At 48.8% G+C, this 17,501-nt stretch overlaps 1 protein-coding gene across 1 annotated transcript; it reads right to left on the bottom strand.

Moving 5' to 3' along the window:
• Positions 1–397: 397 nt before the first annotated feature.
• Positions 398–16,716, bottom strand: RAB40C (RAB40C, member RAS oncogene family; the record flags this gene model as incomplete). Its single annotated transcript, XM_010018727.1, has 5 exons — positions 398–678; positions 3,371–3,593; positions 4,004–4,081; positions 14,190–14,250; positions 16,656–16,716. Coding segments are annotated over 5 exons (704 nt in total), but the record flags the coding sequence as incomplete, so codon positions are not given.
• Between the last annotated feature and the right edge of the window lie 785 nt (positions 16,717–17,501).

Genomic DNA, 17,501 nt, shown 5'->3' with positions numbered 1-17,501 from the left:
GCAGCACAGACTCTCCTTGCCTACTCCCTTAAGCCTCTCAATCTTCCATTAAATCCATTTCTCCATTGAGCCTGGATGAGCTTTTATTCCCCCTACCCCCCTCCCCAAGCCGGCAGCTGCTGAATTTTCCACCCCAGGCCGAGAGGCAAAGCCCAAAAGCATTCTTGGAGGGTCACTTGGCAGATCCTCTCCCTACCAGTGCTGTGAGATCCAGCCGGCACCACGCTTCCTATGCAAAGCCAAAACCGTGAGCACATTCCTAACGCTGGTGTGTGCCATTGGGAAAGCGAGCGCTGCCCATCCAGAGCGATCCAGTGGCAAAGGGGTCAGTGTGCAAAGAGCTGTACATCGGAGGGCGGGTGCGGACACGGCAGAAGCTCACGGGGTGTCCATCCTGCTAGGAGATCTTGCAGTTGTTGCGTGAGCAGTTCTGTGGGGGACTCTGGGGTGGGCGGATAGATTTGGATCTCTTCAAGCTGTTCCCTTTGCTGCTGCTCCCACCGCCGCTGCTGGCCAAGGAGTAGGACCGGCCATGCATCATCACTGCGTTCATCCCGTTGGCCATTGAGAAGGACTTCAGGTGACTCTTGATGGTGACGGGCAAGGGCAGCTTGTCGATGAGGTGGACCGGGGTGCAGGAGACGATGGCTCGGCAGCACAGGTCCTGTAAGCTGAACACTGGTGGGAAGAAAAACCAGACAGTCAAGGGACAAGAGATTTCAAGGACTGCCTCCTCCCCACAACTATTCCTTATGCTGCACAGTTCCCACTCCTTTGGGGAGAGATAATAAGGATTGAGCTCGCTAAATAAAAGCCTGTAATGGGAAGCAGATTACTTGAGCAAAAACTTGAGAAACCCAAGGTAAGCTCTGCCGTTGGAGACATTTTGCAAGACACCAGCTTTGGTGTCAACACAGGGCTTAGACACTGCCACCCCTCCTCCTTGCACAGTGCCTGGGCAAGCAGAGCCCTGCTAACACTCATAGAATCCTGGAATGGTTTGGGTTGGAAGAGACCTTAAAGATGATCCAGTTCCAACCCCCTGCCACAGGCAGAAACACCTTCCACTAGAGCAGGATGCTCCAAGTCCCACCTAACCTGGCCTTGAACAAGCCAGTTCAGCCCGTCTGCAGAGCAGAGCTGCTCCAGCCCTCGCAGCATCTCTGTGGCCTCCTCTGATCCAGCAGCTCCATGTCCCCCTTGTGTTGTTGCCCCAGAGCTGGACACAGGACTGCAGGGGGGTGCAGGGGGTGTCTCCCCAGGGTGCAGGAGAGGGGGAGAATCCCCTCCCTCAACCTGCTGCTCACGCTCTGGGGATGCAGCCCCAGCACACGGGGGGTTCTGGGCTCAAGCGCTCACTGAAGCCAGATCATGGGGAGCTGCTCATCGGCCAACACCCCCAAGTCCTTCTCCTCAGGGCTGCTCCATCCAGTCTCCCCCAGCCTGTGTTTATGCTGGGGATTACCTCAACGCAGGGGCAGGACCTTGCACTTGACCTTGTAGAACTTCATGAGGTTCACATTGGCCCACCCCTCAAGCCTGTCCAGGTCTCTCTGGATGGCATCCCACCAGACATTTGGCTTCTCAAGCTGTCATTTGGCAACTAGAACGACATGCCCCCGGAAGGAGGCAACAGGTTCAGCAAGTCCCAGTGCAGGACAGTCTCACTTTGGACCTGCTTGGGGAGCAGCAGCCACAGAGCCTGGAGCCAGCTCTCTGCAGAGCGCCTGCAGCAAAAGAGATCCCACCGGGCCAGAAGAAGATTCTGCCCTTTCAGGCTTTCCAAGGTCCTCGTAGCTCGGCATACATCATGTGAGTGCTCTGGGAAGTCTGCTTGGAGCGGATATCCCAGCAAGCGGCCACACGAGGGCACGCTTCCACCTCCAGCCTGCAGTGAAACCTACACTGCCATCCCTCGGCAGGCAGCCCCCAGTCATGGAATCCCAGACAGGTTTGGGTCGAAGGGACTTTAAAGCTCGTCCACTTCCAACCCCCTGCCACGGGCAGATACACCTTCCACTAGAGCAGGTTGCTCCAAGCCCCTGTGTCCAACCTGGCCTTGAACACTGCCAGGGATGGGGCAGCCACAGCTTCTCTGGGCAACCTGTGCCAGCGCCTCAGCACCCTCACAGGGAAGAACTTCTGCCTAAGAGCTCATCTCAGTCTCCCCTCTGGCAGGTTAAAGCCATTCCCCCTTGGTCTGTCCCTACAGGCCCTTGTCCAAAGCCCCTCTCCAGCTTTCTTGTAGCCCCTTTAGGCACTGGGAGATGCTCTAAGGTCTCCCCTTAAGGAGTCTGCTCTTCTCCAGGCTGAACCAGACCAGCTCTCCCAGTCTGTATCCAGAGCCAAGCTGCTCCAGCCCTCAGAGCATCTTTGTGGCAGCAGCTACTCAAATCACCTCCCTAAGCCAAACTCAACTTTGTTCATTATTCCATTAGGGCTGCAGCTTTGCTGTAAGAAGGGAGCCCACCCCCCAGCAGGTAGCCTTTGCCCCCCAGGCAGCAGTTACAAGTCCTGCCTCAGGAACTGTTTCAGGAGAGGTCTGTGAATGCAACACAGTTCCTGCTCACCATCCCTCCATGAGCTGGAGACAGTGGCATGGCAGCCAGGCCAAGAGCAGGGGTCTAGGCAGAAGGGTTGATGGCTGGGGCTGGCAATCAGGATTGTCCCTCCCTTGTGAGCAGGAGCTGAGGATCCATATAAAGGCAGGTCACCCCAGAGTGCAGGTCTCCCCAGGAGTGGGGCACACTGCTGTCTCCAGCCAGGAATGTGGGACCCAAGACTATTTGCTTCAAACCCATCAGGCTGAGGGATACCATGGACTCTGCTCATAGTCTGCCACATTGCAGCACGTGCACCTGGATGTATGGAATGTCCCAGCTCACTGCTGTGTGCCAAGAGCAGGGATGTGATTCAGTCCCTCTCAGCTCCCTGGGCTCACTTTGCTTCCCCTTCTCTCCAAAACAGGAGACCCAGGCTCAGGCAAGGGGGAGGACAGAGGTATTTACGCTTGGATTCATCCCAAACAGCCATTTGATTGAAGCACTTTCAAGCTGGGATCTTAATTGCACTCAGCCTCATCCAGAATAAGTGGAGAGCTGCAGGATGCCCTGGAGCAATTCAGATCCCAGACATGCTCAACTGCCCTCTGGAGCTGCCCATCCCTCACCACTGCCTGCCGGTTTCCAGCACCAGTAGAGGCAGCTTCTTGTGGCTCAGCTTCAACTTGTTTGACCCGAGGCATTTCTTCATGTCAGGTGCTTTCACAGATCCCACAGTTTCTAATAACACACCTCCCACCTAGGCAGACAGCCCTTTTCCTCCATTTCAGCTCTCCTTCCCCACATGGAGCATCTTCCTCACTACTGACCTCTGTTGGGTCTCCAGATCTTCTCCATGCCGTGGCGCATGAGGACAATTCGGGACAGCTCTGTGAAGGACTCGATGACGTTGAAGTTGCACAGGGGGCTGACCTCAAAAAATGTCATGCAGTTCTTCTCTGCATAAGCCCGGGCCTGCTCCGTTGGCACTTGCCTCTTGAAGGCAAGGTGCAGCCTGTTTCCCACCAGGATCCGAGGGACACCTGGGGCATGCTTTAGAAAAAGAAAGAAGGAGAAATCATGGCTTGTCCTTGGTAAGGGCAGCCTACACCCAGTATTCTGCTGAGCTGCAATACCAGTGAAGGGCAAAGAAATAGGAACTGCGCCATGACCAAGAGGAACTGCCAAGCAGAACTATTAGATGATGAGGAAGACTGATTTATCCCCCCCACAGGCCATTTTAGAGGGAACCTTCCCCTCTCACTTGACCATTCCCAAGCCCTTTCCTACTACTTCATCACACAGAAGTGGAGGGTTATCCCTTTGGTTTCCTTATTATCAAACAGCCATCATTTCCTCTTCATAGCAGAGCCATGCTTGTCCCCCCATCAGATGTGGCACCTCAGGTGATACCTCCCCACGTTTGCTGTAGACCACTGCACATGTTCTTCCGTGTAACCTACCTCATCTATTTCCTTTATCCATCGGTCTATCCCATCAAAGGACCAGCGATTAGTGATGTCGTACACCAAGAGAATGCCCTGGTGAAAGAAAACCAGGAGCAATCAGGAAGCTTCATAGTAGACAAAATGAAAGGGACATCACCTCCATATGCAGAAACCAAAAGGCTGAGGGACAGAATATTATTCCAGATGTACTACTTGTGTGCTTGCTAGGGCAAAAATAGAGACAAGAGGTCTGTACTAGCACTGTCCCAGGCTATTAGGGAGGGTTTTACTCCTGTTTTGGTTTGAACATCCCCCAAATCATTCTGAAAGCAGCAGTCTGTGAAGGAGGAGGAACTGCCTTGGTGACTGTGTATCTGCAGGAGCAAAACACACCCTCCTCATGTCACAAATCTGATACAAACTCACAGACACAGAAACAAATCTTTTTCTTGCCCTCTTACGCATTCAGTGGTGGGATAGCAGTGCAATATGATGAAGCTAATGAAGCACACCCATCTTCAGCAGGTTTTCCCTCTCCAGAACCTGTCTCATTCTGTCATCCTTTTGCTGTCACTGCCACACTGACAGAAAATGAAGGTAGTACAGCAATGTTGGGACACCCCAGAGGATCAGAGCAAAGGTCTCACTGTAGGACCTTCCCCTCTGCCCTTTCTCCTACAGCACCCTCAGGCCCACACTGATTTTTCCTGACCACCACCCACACGCACGACTTGCTTTCCTTACACTCTCAAGGTGCAGCACAATGAGCTGGCAACCATGACAGGGAAGTTTGTGCTTGTGATGACACGGAGCGGCACTTTGGAGAGTCTCCACCTTCACCCCCGAGCCTGGCTAGTAGGACTCAGGACCACAACCACACTGCTGGCCACCATGCAAGTCCACAGCAACTCCTACCAAATAAGCTTTCCTTGACTTAAAGTACTTCTGAGGACAGACACAAGGAAAGTAGGCTGTGCACAGCCCTGCAGGCACACAACGCAGCATATTAGGAGATGCCTCTCAGGACCAGTTGGGCACATACAGCATTTAGAGAATTGTCTCAAGCAGCAGTCTTCCTGCAGCTCTCCCGTTATTTTTCTGACTTGTTGTCACTCCCTTCTTTGCAATCAAGGACATTTCAAGTGACAACAGGCACTTCAAGGTTACTCTGCAGAAGATGCCTGAAATGGGAACTACAGAGGAACAGATGATCTCGCACTGCAAGAGGCAACAGCATGTCTAGAAACAAGCACGGGATGAAACCCAGCAGCAGTGTGACTAAGCTAAGGGCAAACCAAACCAGCCCGAGCTGGACTCTAGGATAACAGATCATTTAGCAGTAAGTTCAGCAACACCAGCCTTCTCTGAATCAGGGATATCCTCCAGGAACAGCCATCCCCTATGGCAAGCAAAAGAGATACTGAGCTGGCAAAGGAAAGTCTCAGCTGGCAGCCTAGTCTTCCGTAGGAGATGCCGAGATACAGCCCAGAGAAGGAGCAAGCTGACAAACCACCCAGCTTCTGTCCTGCTACATGGCAGAGACTGTCAAGCACCCTCCAAACAGTGGAATTGCTCCTTTATTCATTGAAATGGAAGATCCACTACACAGATGGGAATCGCAAACTACCCAGTCCTCCTGGCAATGCTGCTGCCAAAGCCTGTGATGACCTGGGGGAAGCCTGTATAGAGCCATGCATATGATATACCTCAGGTTTATGAAAAATAATCATCAGCACAAGATCTAGAGCATGCAAGAATAATAGATACCAGGACATCTGAGCCACAAAGGCACTTGAATTCTCATAGTAAAGTCATGTCTTGAGCTGGCACTTGGAATGCTCCCCACAACTGGAAAAGCAGCCTTTTCCCAAGCATGCTGGGTGCGCCTGGACGTTGTTTGCCTTTCTCACAGCTCTTTCAGAACAAGCAGCTTTCACAAACCATGCCCAATGTTGTTGTTTTGAAAAGCCTGGGTCAGAAAAATTCTGATTCTGGAGTTTTATCCTCAGCGCTTCCAGTCCAGGCAGCCACTCTCCAGGCAGAGCTTGCTGCTCCTGTCCTTGCTGGCCCTCCAACACCTCTGTATCTGTGCTTGTACCACAGGCACAAAGGCTGAAATGTACAAAAAAAGGGAAAAGGAGAGGGTACAAAAGGCAAGTCACAGGTAGCAGGTAGTGGGCTGGCTTTCATCTTTAATAGCCCAACATAAAGAGCAAGCCCTTCAAAGTTTGAGTTTAACTCACTGACAGTGAGTTCTCATAACTGAAGTAGTATCTGTGGGGTGGGCAGAGTGGATGCATCTCCAGTTTCCTCCAAGAAAAGCCCAGAGCTTGTGCCTAGAGTCAGAATTCTCTGTCATTTCTCAAAAAGCATGGGAGGTTGGGTTTGTTTTGGAGGAGAAGAGAGAATCAGTTTCTCCTAGGTTTAGACAGGAAAAAATAAGAAGTAGCAATTTTCCAGAATTAAAAAACCTCCACAAACCAAGAACCCAATCAAGAAATACCCACTACCAGGATACAGCACATTTTAGGAGGGGATAAAGGAAAAAAAGAGAGACTCTGAGCTCTCTTTCAATTGTTGCAATATTTATTTTGACCTTCGAGCTTCCAAGGCTGCAAGTATGAATGAATGAGAGTCAGGAAATAAAGCAAAAAGTTTTGTGACCCCCTTCCAAAACGAACGGCCAGCAAGTGAAATAAAGTCTACTTATCTCAGTTCTGGACTGACAAGTTCCTTTAGCCAAGAGAAACAGACTCAAAGCCCAGGTTGTGAAGACTGCTTCTGCCAGAAATATGCTCTAGGACGAGAGAGCTTTTAAGCTTGCTGGCAGCTGCTGCCTGTATCTTCTTTAAATAGGAAGGAGGATAAAACATCAGCAAAACCACAGCCCAATGTTCTCAGAAGCAGGGTGCAAGGTCAAGACCATGACTTGAGGAACATGCTGTCTGCCAGCTTACCCTCCAAGTCATAACACAGCTCCATGCACACACATATAGGGTCAAGACTGTCAAGGAAAACTTTGCAAAGGTCAGAAGATTCCATGGTCAAGTTGTCTAATGCCTTGCTGCTGTCCTCATTTTCCCCAGCACAGGTATTAGACCAGCTTTACTGTAACTCAGCAGAGGACAGAGCAAGCTGTCTTAAAAACAGCTCCTGGTGCAGCCAGATAACCTCGTACATCTTCCAAGTAGCACTGGCATGCTCCAGACGTCACGTTTCCGGAGCACACATCCCAGATATACTTTGTCATGACCATTTTCTCCCCTAAAGGGAACAGCACAGATGTGCACGTAGAGAGGGAGCTGGCTCCATTGCTGCAGACAACTCCAAGTAAGGTCTGTTGGGTTTTTTTTGGGTTTTGTAAAGTCTCCTTTGGAATAATGTGCACAGAATTTTAATTTTGTCAGCCAGACAAATGAACAGGTTCCCATTTGCAGCCAAAATTATTCTTTAAGTGCCTAGATGGCTGTCAACACCTTATAATCTCCATGCCTCTCAATTCTGAGTTTCACAAAGCACTTTCGTAAGCATTATGTACCCTGGGTTCCACCACCAGGAAGTGAGAAGCTGCACACTCAGGTTCTCAGACCAAGGGTATTGTGGACTCCTCACCAACCCTCCAACAACCTTTCTTCCTTATCTCCTCAACCTGCCTATAGGCCTCTGTGGGAGGTAGACTGACTGGACTTGTCCCCGTGCCTGTTTCAGGTCTTTCACAATTGGATTTTCAAACTTCATTTCCACACTACTGGGGATCAGCATGGCCACAAGCACACCAGCAACAGGAATTTCCACATGACTATGAAGTGTAGCGAACAAGAAACATGAAGAGATCACAGAATCCCAGACTAGTTTGGGCTGGAAGGGAAATTAAAGATCATCTAGTTCCAACCCCCTGCCATGGGCAGGGACACCTTCTATTAGACCATGTTGCTCCAAGCCAGCCTTGAACACTGCCAGGGATGGGGCAGCCACAGCTTCTCTGTGCAACCTGTGCCAGCGCCTCAGCACCCTCACAGGGAAGAACTTCTGCCTAACGTCCAATCATTATCACAAATCTGAGTCTGAAGAGAATCATTTTGATGCTGGCAGCCAATGTCATTGTATCCAGCAGCATATGTGGATGCTTATTCTGCCAAAACCCAAATAGCAGGAGCTTACAAAAATCTGCCCCCATAATCAAGGTGTGTGTGTGGGGGAAGCACCAGCTGTATCTGCTTGCTGCAGGTTTAGACCAGGCTTATAAGCAAAAAGTTTTTAAAGGTGAGGGACAAGGAGCATGCTCACACATCAGTGCAACGCAGGCTTCTCCAAAAAGGCTTCTTGGATGCTTTAGGAGCTGGATCTCCAGCAGCATGCACAAGCACACAAGAACATTGCTGGGAGCAAGCAAGGACTCACATGACTGCCAGAGACCTGAACTCAATGCAGGCAGATGCGAGGGTGGCCAGGAAAGTGTCACTCACTGGTATTCTCCACTGATGGAAAAAACTGTTGCTGAAGGAGCCTGTCAGACCCCCCAGGACTGGATTTCTCTGGCCCACAGGATGAGATAAACCATAAACAAGATCCAGCACTGACAGCAACCAGAACACTTTGTCTCTCCTGCCTGCTCTTTCAGAGCTACGCTTGGTCAGGGCTTTCCAGCTGGCACCTCAGACCTTGGCTCATGGGCAGTTACATCCTGCTGCCAAACCATACCCTAATGGGCTAACACATTGCGGGGGGTTTATTTATCACTGAGCTTTTGATAACCATTCTGGCATGCAGGGAAGGCTCCTCCAACAGCTGGACAACCAGAGGCAGGTAAGACATTTACAGCAACCACTAAAGCCTTAAGGTAGAGCAGAGCCTATGTCTCAGAGTCTGCTGAGCTGCCAGAAAAGTCACCACCTTCCTGGATACTAAAAGCCCTGAGCAGGACAAGCAGTAGCTACTCAAATCACCTGCCTAAGCAGAACTCAACAATATTCACTACTCCACAGCTTTGTTCTACATGGCAGCATCCTTCAGTGATTCCTGCAGATGGGCTGAATCAATTCACCAAGGACCTTCTGTGTAACACTGTCTGGGAAGACCTGGCAAGCCACATTTGCAGAAACAGTTTAAATCACTGGCACATGAGGACATCAGGAATGATTCTAGCACTGCTTCTTCCTTGCTAGATCAGAAAGCACCACCACATCTCTTTCTCCCCTCTGTGATGTCTTGGAATAGCTTGTATTTGCTCACAGCAGCCAGAAGAGCCACAGTTGCAGCAGCAGTTGAGATCAGCGGCCAGCTCTGCTGTTGGTGTGATAGAGACCTTAAAGCCAAGCAGAAGAAGCCAAAGAGCAGAAATCCAAGAGCAAACCAAAGGATTTCTGTAGCACCTTCAAGCATCACTAAATACCCTCCAACATACCCTGTGCTGTGACAATGAATATAAAAATCCTTCACAACACAGCAAGCTCCAGACTCCACTAGTTTACTCTGCAGGTTGCAACTCTGCTGGGTTTCCATCTTCACCCTCCCTGACCCTGCAGTCACCATGTGTCCTGCACTCTCCCAGCCCCATCAGTGCCTACAGGCCAGTGCTCTGCTATCCCAGACACAACTGCTCCTCTTTTGCCCCAGAGTGAGACCCTAAAGCAGTTGGGTGAGGACCTGCTGGCCCAGCAGACCCCAAGAGGAAAGGGATCATGAAAGCAGCTGTGATAAGAAAGCAGCAGCTCAAACCCCAGGGAAGCAAGAAGAGAAAAGGAGGATGGTCCCAGGTACTCCACTACGCCACAAGCTTCCATCTTTGAGCCAAAGAGCTCATTGCATCCCTGATGTGATCAGACCAGCTAGGCAGGACAGGGAGGGAAGGCTGGACACATCTGTGATCCTCACAGCAAATCCTGAGACAAACACAGCTGGTCTGCCCTGGCTGCAAGAAGGGACTGATCCTCATCTGAAGCCAGCTCATCCAGGGCAGTGAAGCTGTTCCACTTTGGCTGTTTTCAAGAGGAAGATATTCCTGCTTAACACGAACTTCTGAACACGAAAGCCACATATAGTCAGGCAAGTGGTGTGGAGTCTACACTGGGGAAGGCATTGAGGTGCTCAAGAAGAGTCTGTTCACTGAGGAGGGATGAGCCTGAAGTCCAGATTGAGCAATGCATGAGGTTGTGCTGGGGGGAAAGGAGAACTCCCAAGAAGGTCTGCTCCCTACATGGGGACTCTTTTTCCATGTCCAAACCTCACGAGGGTTTACTTCAGAAGGTTCAATTCTTATCACTACACTTGAGAAGCAATATGTGTGTAAGCCAAGTGTGCTTCCCTTACTTGAAGGCACTTTTCCTACCAGGTATTCTCTTAAGCATTGGCTATTCTGGGAGAAGCACCCTGTTGTCAGCCAATCCCCTGTAAGGGCTGCAGGATGCTAAGGCCTCCTGCTCTCAAAGGTAACCTGTTAAACTCCTCTTTGGAAACACATTCTTCAAGCTCCCCCTGTGCTCCTTAAGTTCAGAGTCTCAGTCCTCTACTCAGTGAGAACCTTCTGCTAATTTTCAGTGTGAATGTGCTCATGGCCAGCTGATACCAAGCCATTCTTGTACAAGTATCTGCACATTAAACAGAGCTTTCCCCACCCTGGCACCGCTCTTTTCTGCTCTATTTATTCTTCCTGAGCTTTTGGCTTGCGAGGTTTAGAATAGGAAAAAAAAAAAAAAAAAAAAAAAGCAAGCCATTTCTCTTGCATCAGGTTTCCTACAGCAGAAGTCTTGAAGTCTGATGACACCAAGACAGCAGAGAGGAAGGCAGACAGCTGAAGCAAAGAAGCGAGCATGCAGCATTAAACACATCTTGAAGAAATAAGAGAACTCGGGAGCATTTTATCTCCTTTCCCCTGAGACCACGCTGGGTTAAGTTGTCTTTATGCTAATGCTATGCCAGAAGAAGTTAGCTTTTGCATACTGAAAATAACTGGAGGTGTTGGAGTCCATTCCTGCAGTCACGAAGGCATTTGATATGCAAAACAAACAGTCCTCTTGCTTTGCTTAACCATGGAGAGTTTAAATTAAGACACTGTCCTCATCCACTGAAAGATACGGTGAGTTACTGAAGAGAGACAGTATCTGTGTTCCTGTTAACACAGGAATATTGCTGTATCACCACATGGGAGCCAGTCACTTGGTGCTGAAACGTTTTACCAACTCACCTGAAGAAGACAGTACAAGGATGCAGGTCATTAGCCTGAGAAGGCCTTGGATGCCAGAGAAGGACTCTTCATCAGGGTCCGTAGCAATAGGACAAGGGGTGATGGGTTCAAAAATAAACAGGTGAAGTTCAGGTTAAATGTAAGGCAGAAGTTCTTCCCTGTGAGGGTGCTGAGGCGCTGGCACAGGTTGCCCAGAGAAGCTGTGGCTGCCCCATCCCTGGCAGTGTTCAAAGCCAGGTTGGACAGGGCTCAGAGCAACATGGTCTAGTGGAATGTGTCCCTGCCCGTGGCAGGGGGTTGGAATTGGATGAGCTTAAGGTCCTTTCCAACCCTAACTATTCTATGATTCTAAGAAGCACTCGCTTTTCACTGTGCTCATTTCATGAACACTTTCAGAGGGCAGTGGAGACACTTAACTTGGGAACTCACCCTCCTCCTGCTTGCTCTTTAGGACTGTTTTGTTGGTTTTAAGGGTAAAGGTTGACTATTTTGGAAAAAATTAGGATTAAGGTATTACAATGGTAATACCTTTGGAAACGGCATCTGTTGCACAAGCAGAATGCAGGCTTTGAGGAAAAGGCATAAGCTACACCTTACTGTGCAAGCAAGCTCCATCCTCCAGCATTCAGCCATAAAGGTTACAGGTCCCTCTGCCTGGCTAAGGATGGTTACTGAGAACGTCCCTCAAACCCCTTGGGAAAGGCAAGCAGGAAAGATGGACCAGGCAAGATTTGCAGATGTTCATAGTATCACAGACTGGTTTGGGTTGAAGGAACGTTAAAGCTCATCCAGTTCCAATCCCCTGCCATGGGCAGGGACACCTTCCACTAGACCACGTTGCTCTGAGCCCCATCCAACCTGGCCTTGAACACTGCCAGGGATGGGGCAGCCACAGCTTCTCTGGGCAACCTGTGCCAGCACCCTCACCACCCTCACAGGGAAGAACTTCTGCCTAAGTTAAGATCCCATCTCAGTCTCCCCTCTGGCAGGTTAAAGCCATTCCCTCTTGTCCTGTTCCTACAGGTCCTTGTCCAAAGCCCCTCTCCAGGTTTCTCGTAGGCTCCCTTTAGGTATTGGCAGGTATTGTTCAGGTGAGAGTTCCTAAAGCAATACTGATAAACACACCAGAAGGGCAGGACGTTGCCTCCAAAGCAAAGAAGGTCAAGAACTTCTGAGGAAGGAAGAGAAAAGCAATCTATTTCAAGCTTAAGGTCAGGCAGATACATAACACCTTAATGGTATTCAGTGTCAAACTGTGTCCAGGGACAACAGGCTGCAGGAACCCAACGCACTGTGCAAGCATCTTACAGCTCTACTGCAGTTTCTAGACAGATGTGTACCTGCCTCTCCAACTGATTCAAGTATTCTCATCACTACTTATTTCACCTTCCCTGCCTGCCCTTGTTCATGTATGGCAGCAGCAACTACAAGTTCTGGCATGTGGCTGCTGGCTTTGCTGGGCACTGCCCTGGGGAGACACAGCGCTTGCTCTGAGGAGCTCCCAGTCTACATGAATGGGAGAAAATCTTCTGCACAGCAGTATGGAAAAGCAGGTCATGCTGCAGACAGGAATAAGAGCTCCCAAGTGATATTTCTGGACACAGCAGTTGGGAAGACAATTTGATCTTGTCATGTGATACAGCAAGGTCTTAGAAGAAGGCTGACTAAAGCTTTGTGGTCATCAGAAAACCCCACTGAGCAATTCTGTTCATTTCTCACTGGGAAGGGAAGGGACATGGTCTCAAGTCCACAGCTTATATTAGGATTGGAGCTCTAAACTTTTCTGAAACGTAGTAAAGGCAGACAGAAGCTTAAAATCACACGTGGGACTGAGCTTGCGAATGGGAGGTCCCATACGCTCCCACCACAGAAGGAATGCTCCAACACTCCTGGCCCTGCACCTCTGCAAACACCAGGAAATTTGCCTCTGCTTCAAAGGAGCAGCCTCAAGGCACCCACACCACCAGAGATGTGCACAAACAAGAACAAAGGACGCATTGGAGGAGATATCAACAGCCCATCCCAGGTGAAGTGCTCTCACATCTACAGCACAAGGGAATTTGCAGGAAGCCTTAAGAGAGCAGGACAGATTCTGCCAGTTAGCAAAGCAAAGGTCCACAGCTACAAGGAGCAAAAAGCCAAGAGCAATAGCGACAAAAACTTGAATAAGAGTGGCAAAGTTTCCCCAAAGGCTGGGAATCCACCAGGACACTGGCAGTCAGCAGGCTGATATATAGCTTCTGACTCTTAGTGGCTAAGAGAGAAGGAATTTGCTCCAGAGTTTTCCATTTGGAAACAAAATGGAAAATACAGTAGTTCATTTAACTTAGGGAGACTTTATCCTGTAGGGATCCTTACTAAAAGGATGACAGTAACTGTAAGAAAGCACTATTAACTAACAGCAGTTTTTCAGAGGACCACAAGATTCTGCTGTTCAGAATCTAGATGCTGTTCTGGAGCAGGGCCCAAAGGAGAAACTCAACATGTAATGCTCTGTCTCATGTTTGAAGGAACATACTTCATGATCCAATTGAGCTGCTCTAGTTTCAAGTCTGCACCAAACATGCCAGTAGAAGCCGCTCTATTTTTGGAACTGACTTGAAGGCAACACAGGCTGGAAGAACTCCATTGGGAAAGCCAGTGTCATGTTTAAACTAATTTGACAAACCTCAGAAAGCACAAGCTCCCACATTAAAGCTAAGGCAGATCTAGAGCTCCAACTGCCTTGTCTTCTATAACCCCATTTCCTCAGCTCCTCTCTAGAAACTAACACTGAACACAGTGTTAGTAAGTCTGTAACAACCCTTTTCTGTAGGAGTCTAGGGAAGTCTGTCATTTCCTCTCTCCCACTATTTCATGAAGAGAGAATTCTAGGCAGCAAGATGACACGCAGCGTCCCTTGGCATTTAGGGATCACATCCTTTTGATACTTGACACGTTCCTCTTCAGAGCTCTTCATTACGGCATGGAAGATTTTTACAGCCTAAAGGAAAAGCAAGTGCACAGAGCAGCACTTACCTGGGCTCCTCTGGAGTAGGATCTGAAAATGGTGCAAAATCTTCCTTGCCCTGATGTGTCCCTGCAACAAAGAAAAGTTACAGCTATGAAATTTGGAGAGTCAAATCCCAAACTGCACATCTCCTGTTGGACCTGAACAAAAAGAAACAAAAAATTCAGTGCTGATCTTGACAGATGTGTAGAACACACATGGTACCCAAACTGCTCCAAGTGGTGCTTTTGGGGAAGAACCACTGGGTTCATCACCACCTTTGGTTATAGTCAGACACACTCCAGAGGTCCTTGCTGTCATCATTTTTCCCATGGAGAAGGTATAAACCAAAACGACTCAGCTTCAGCATTACCTTATAATATATGAGGATACAAGTCATTCTGATCCCTTGGGCAAAGGGTTTTCTCTAGTTCCCTACAGTCCATGGGAATTAAAAGTCAAGAGTGAGACTGTAGGCCTCTCCTAGCTGTGAAGAACAGCTAACCTAGCATAAAATGAACATAACTGCCCAAGACAGGAAAAATTCATACAATCCCGGATTGGTTTGGGTTGGAAGGGACCTTAAAGCTCATCCAGTTCCAACCCCCTGCCACGGGCAGGGACACCTTCCACAAGAGCAGGTTGCTCCAAGCCCCTGTGTCCAACCTGGCCTTGAACACTGTCAGGGATGGGGCAGCCACAGCTTCTCTGGGCAACCTGTGCCAGCGCCTCAGCACCCTCACAGGGAAGAACTTCTGCCTAAGTTAAGATCTCATCTCAATCTCCCCTCTGTCAAGTTAAAGTTCGGGTTTTTCCTGTTTAAATTGTCTTGCACTATCTAGTTTCACTTATTTTTCCAAGCATATATCAACAAAAAGTTAAAGGAAGTATCTTTATACCCAGATCTCCAACAGACCTGCTCACTCACATCCTGCAGAGAGCTCAGGAACAGGACTAGGGAACAGCACTTCTAGCCCACTGTGACAGTGAAGGGCTATTCAGCTACTATCCTTTGTCCTGACTGCAGGTCTTGACATGGTAAATAAGTCTGACTACAACACCAGCACCTCCCAGTGCCTGCAGAAACACCTGGACAGCAAGCCAAGGCCCACGCACTGATTTAACCTCTGTATACTGAAATGCAGCAGGGTAATCCAAGACACATTATGATGTTTGTTGTATCTATTCACTGAGCAAGATAAAAAAGCACGCTAACGGCCACCAAGAAGCCTAACAAATCCCTCAGCCCCAAATTTGCACCAGCAATATGAAAAAGGCCCTGATCTCAAGTTCAGGACAGTCATTCTTTCAGATCTAAAGCTTTCAGGGATCATATTATTGGTCCTGGATATCAATCTCACAGTCTGTGCTTACATCTCCTTCTCCCCTGACAATCAAGTGTGGGTTGCACAAGGAAAGTAATGAAAGATTATACTAAAAGTATAAAAAGAAGGTTTCAAGAGGGAAGCAATAACCACACATTTGGGGCTGAAATGTTAAAAAAGACATCTTCTGTGATCTTACAAGAGAGAGAAAAAGAATCTAAGTGACACACATAAACATATAAGCTAGAAGAGATAAATTAGCTGCTTCTGTTCTTTTGTAAAAAAATGAGGCCATTCAGCTTCAGAGAGCAGGGATATAATTAAACCACAAAACTATACCCTGTTGGAGTCCCTTGCTGAGGCTGAGACCATGGTGTTCATTCCTACTGAACAATTCACACAGGTCACTAATATTCCTCTTACTTGATACAAGAATTAGTAAAGGGACTATTTAACTTCATGGTTTAAGGCCTGTGTCATTCCCTAGCAGACCAAGTGAAACCCACAATAGGGACAGGCTGCACATCATTCCTCTTCCAGCTCCAGGATTGCTGTGTCAGCTTCTCAGCAGGTTAAACCTCAGACAGTGCTCTGCCAGGACTCCAGCTCTCCCTCAGGTGCCCACAGAGAAGGCAGGGGGGTTACCCCTCCCCTGCAGCATCCTCCCACCTCCATCTCAGTATCAGGTCACTCTGGTAAGTCCTGCTCTCCAGGGCTTTGCCATACTCTGACATGAACTGCAAGGTCTAGTCACTGCTCTTGTTTTAGTTTAATACTGAAGTCATTGAGAAACATCCAGCTTCTGGAGGGACTAAGGGCTTCACCCATTGTTTTTTCTTCCTCTTTCTCTTGTCTATATTTCTCCAACCTAGGATTTCAAGAGAGTCCAGTATTGCTTCTGAAACAGTACTGTTCCCTTAATGATGAGAGCTGTATGGGAACATGATGGAGAAAGACTGAAATTGGACTATTCCAAAGAACAGCATGAAGTTTGTGCTCCTCTATTAATGGAAAGAGGTCTGGTTTGCTCGTGTAACTTGCTAGTGGGAGCAGCTAGCAAGCCTCACTGCACGCCTGGGGATGCTCTGTGCTCTCTGCAGCTCAGTTTAACATCCCATAGCAGCACCGCGGGCTCTGTCCTTGCAGCCAAAGCAGCTCAGAAACACTCACCAGAGTTCCAGCTTGACCCTTCTGCCGTCCAACAAGATAGTAGTGGTCTTGTAGTCAATTCCTGAAAGGAAACCAATACAAAGCTGAGCAAACACTGAGTAGGTCTTCAAAGATGGACAAGAAATCTGCTCTGCCCACCCAGATCTATCATTCCGTGTTTACAGAAAGTGATGGTTTCTCCCCGTTGCTCTATTGTGTGTTTGGGAAGGGCTACAGACACTTGTCAGAAATAGAGCTCTGCTTCAAGGGAAAGACCACACTTGTGAAGCTCTATCCCTCCTTCTTAAAAATACAGTTAACCCCTATATTGCTTCTTACTTCTCTATTATTGGATAAAATCTCTCAGGACTCAAGCTGTAGGAGATTCAGCGGTTTGCAGCAATATCCCAAGTGACAGTGTTAAACTGCAGACCCTTTTTTTCGGGAGGGGAGGCTATGTGAGCCAAAGATATGAACAATTTAGAAGCACAATTTCAAAGCATCTCTGCTAAGCCAGTCTGCAGAGCCACCATCTCAACAAATATCACTGCCTGAAAGAGTCAAAGGACATTCTGGGTGGTACTGAAAGCCCATGCTGTTTCTTCACAGAATCATGGAGTAGTTAGAATTGGAAGGGATTTTAAGACTCATTCAGTTCCAAGCCCCGGCCCCAGCAAGGAACACCTCCCACTAGACCAGGTTGCTTCAAGGCCCTGTGTTCAACACTGCCAGGGATGGGGCAGCCACAGCTTCTCTGGGCAACCTGTGCCAGCGCCTCAGCACCCTCACAGGGAAGAGCTTCTGCCTAAGAGCTCATCTCAATGTCCCCTCTGGCAGGTTAAAGCCATTCCCCCTTGGCCTGTCCCT

The sequence above is a fragment of the Nestor notabilis genome, unplaced genomic scaffold (genome assembly GCF_000696875.1).
Source record: "Nestor notabilis isolate BGI_N333 unplaced genomic scaffold, ASM69687v1 scaffold19747, whole genome shotgun sequence".
NCBI classification, from domain to species: Eukaryota; Metazoa; Chordata; class Aves; order Psittaciformes; family Psittacidae; genus Nestor; species Nestor notabilis.
Note: the sequence above shows the minus strand (reverse complement) of the source record. Positions and strands in the feature narration are given on the sequence as shown.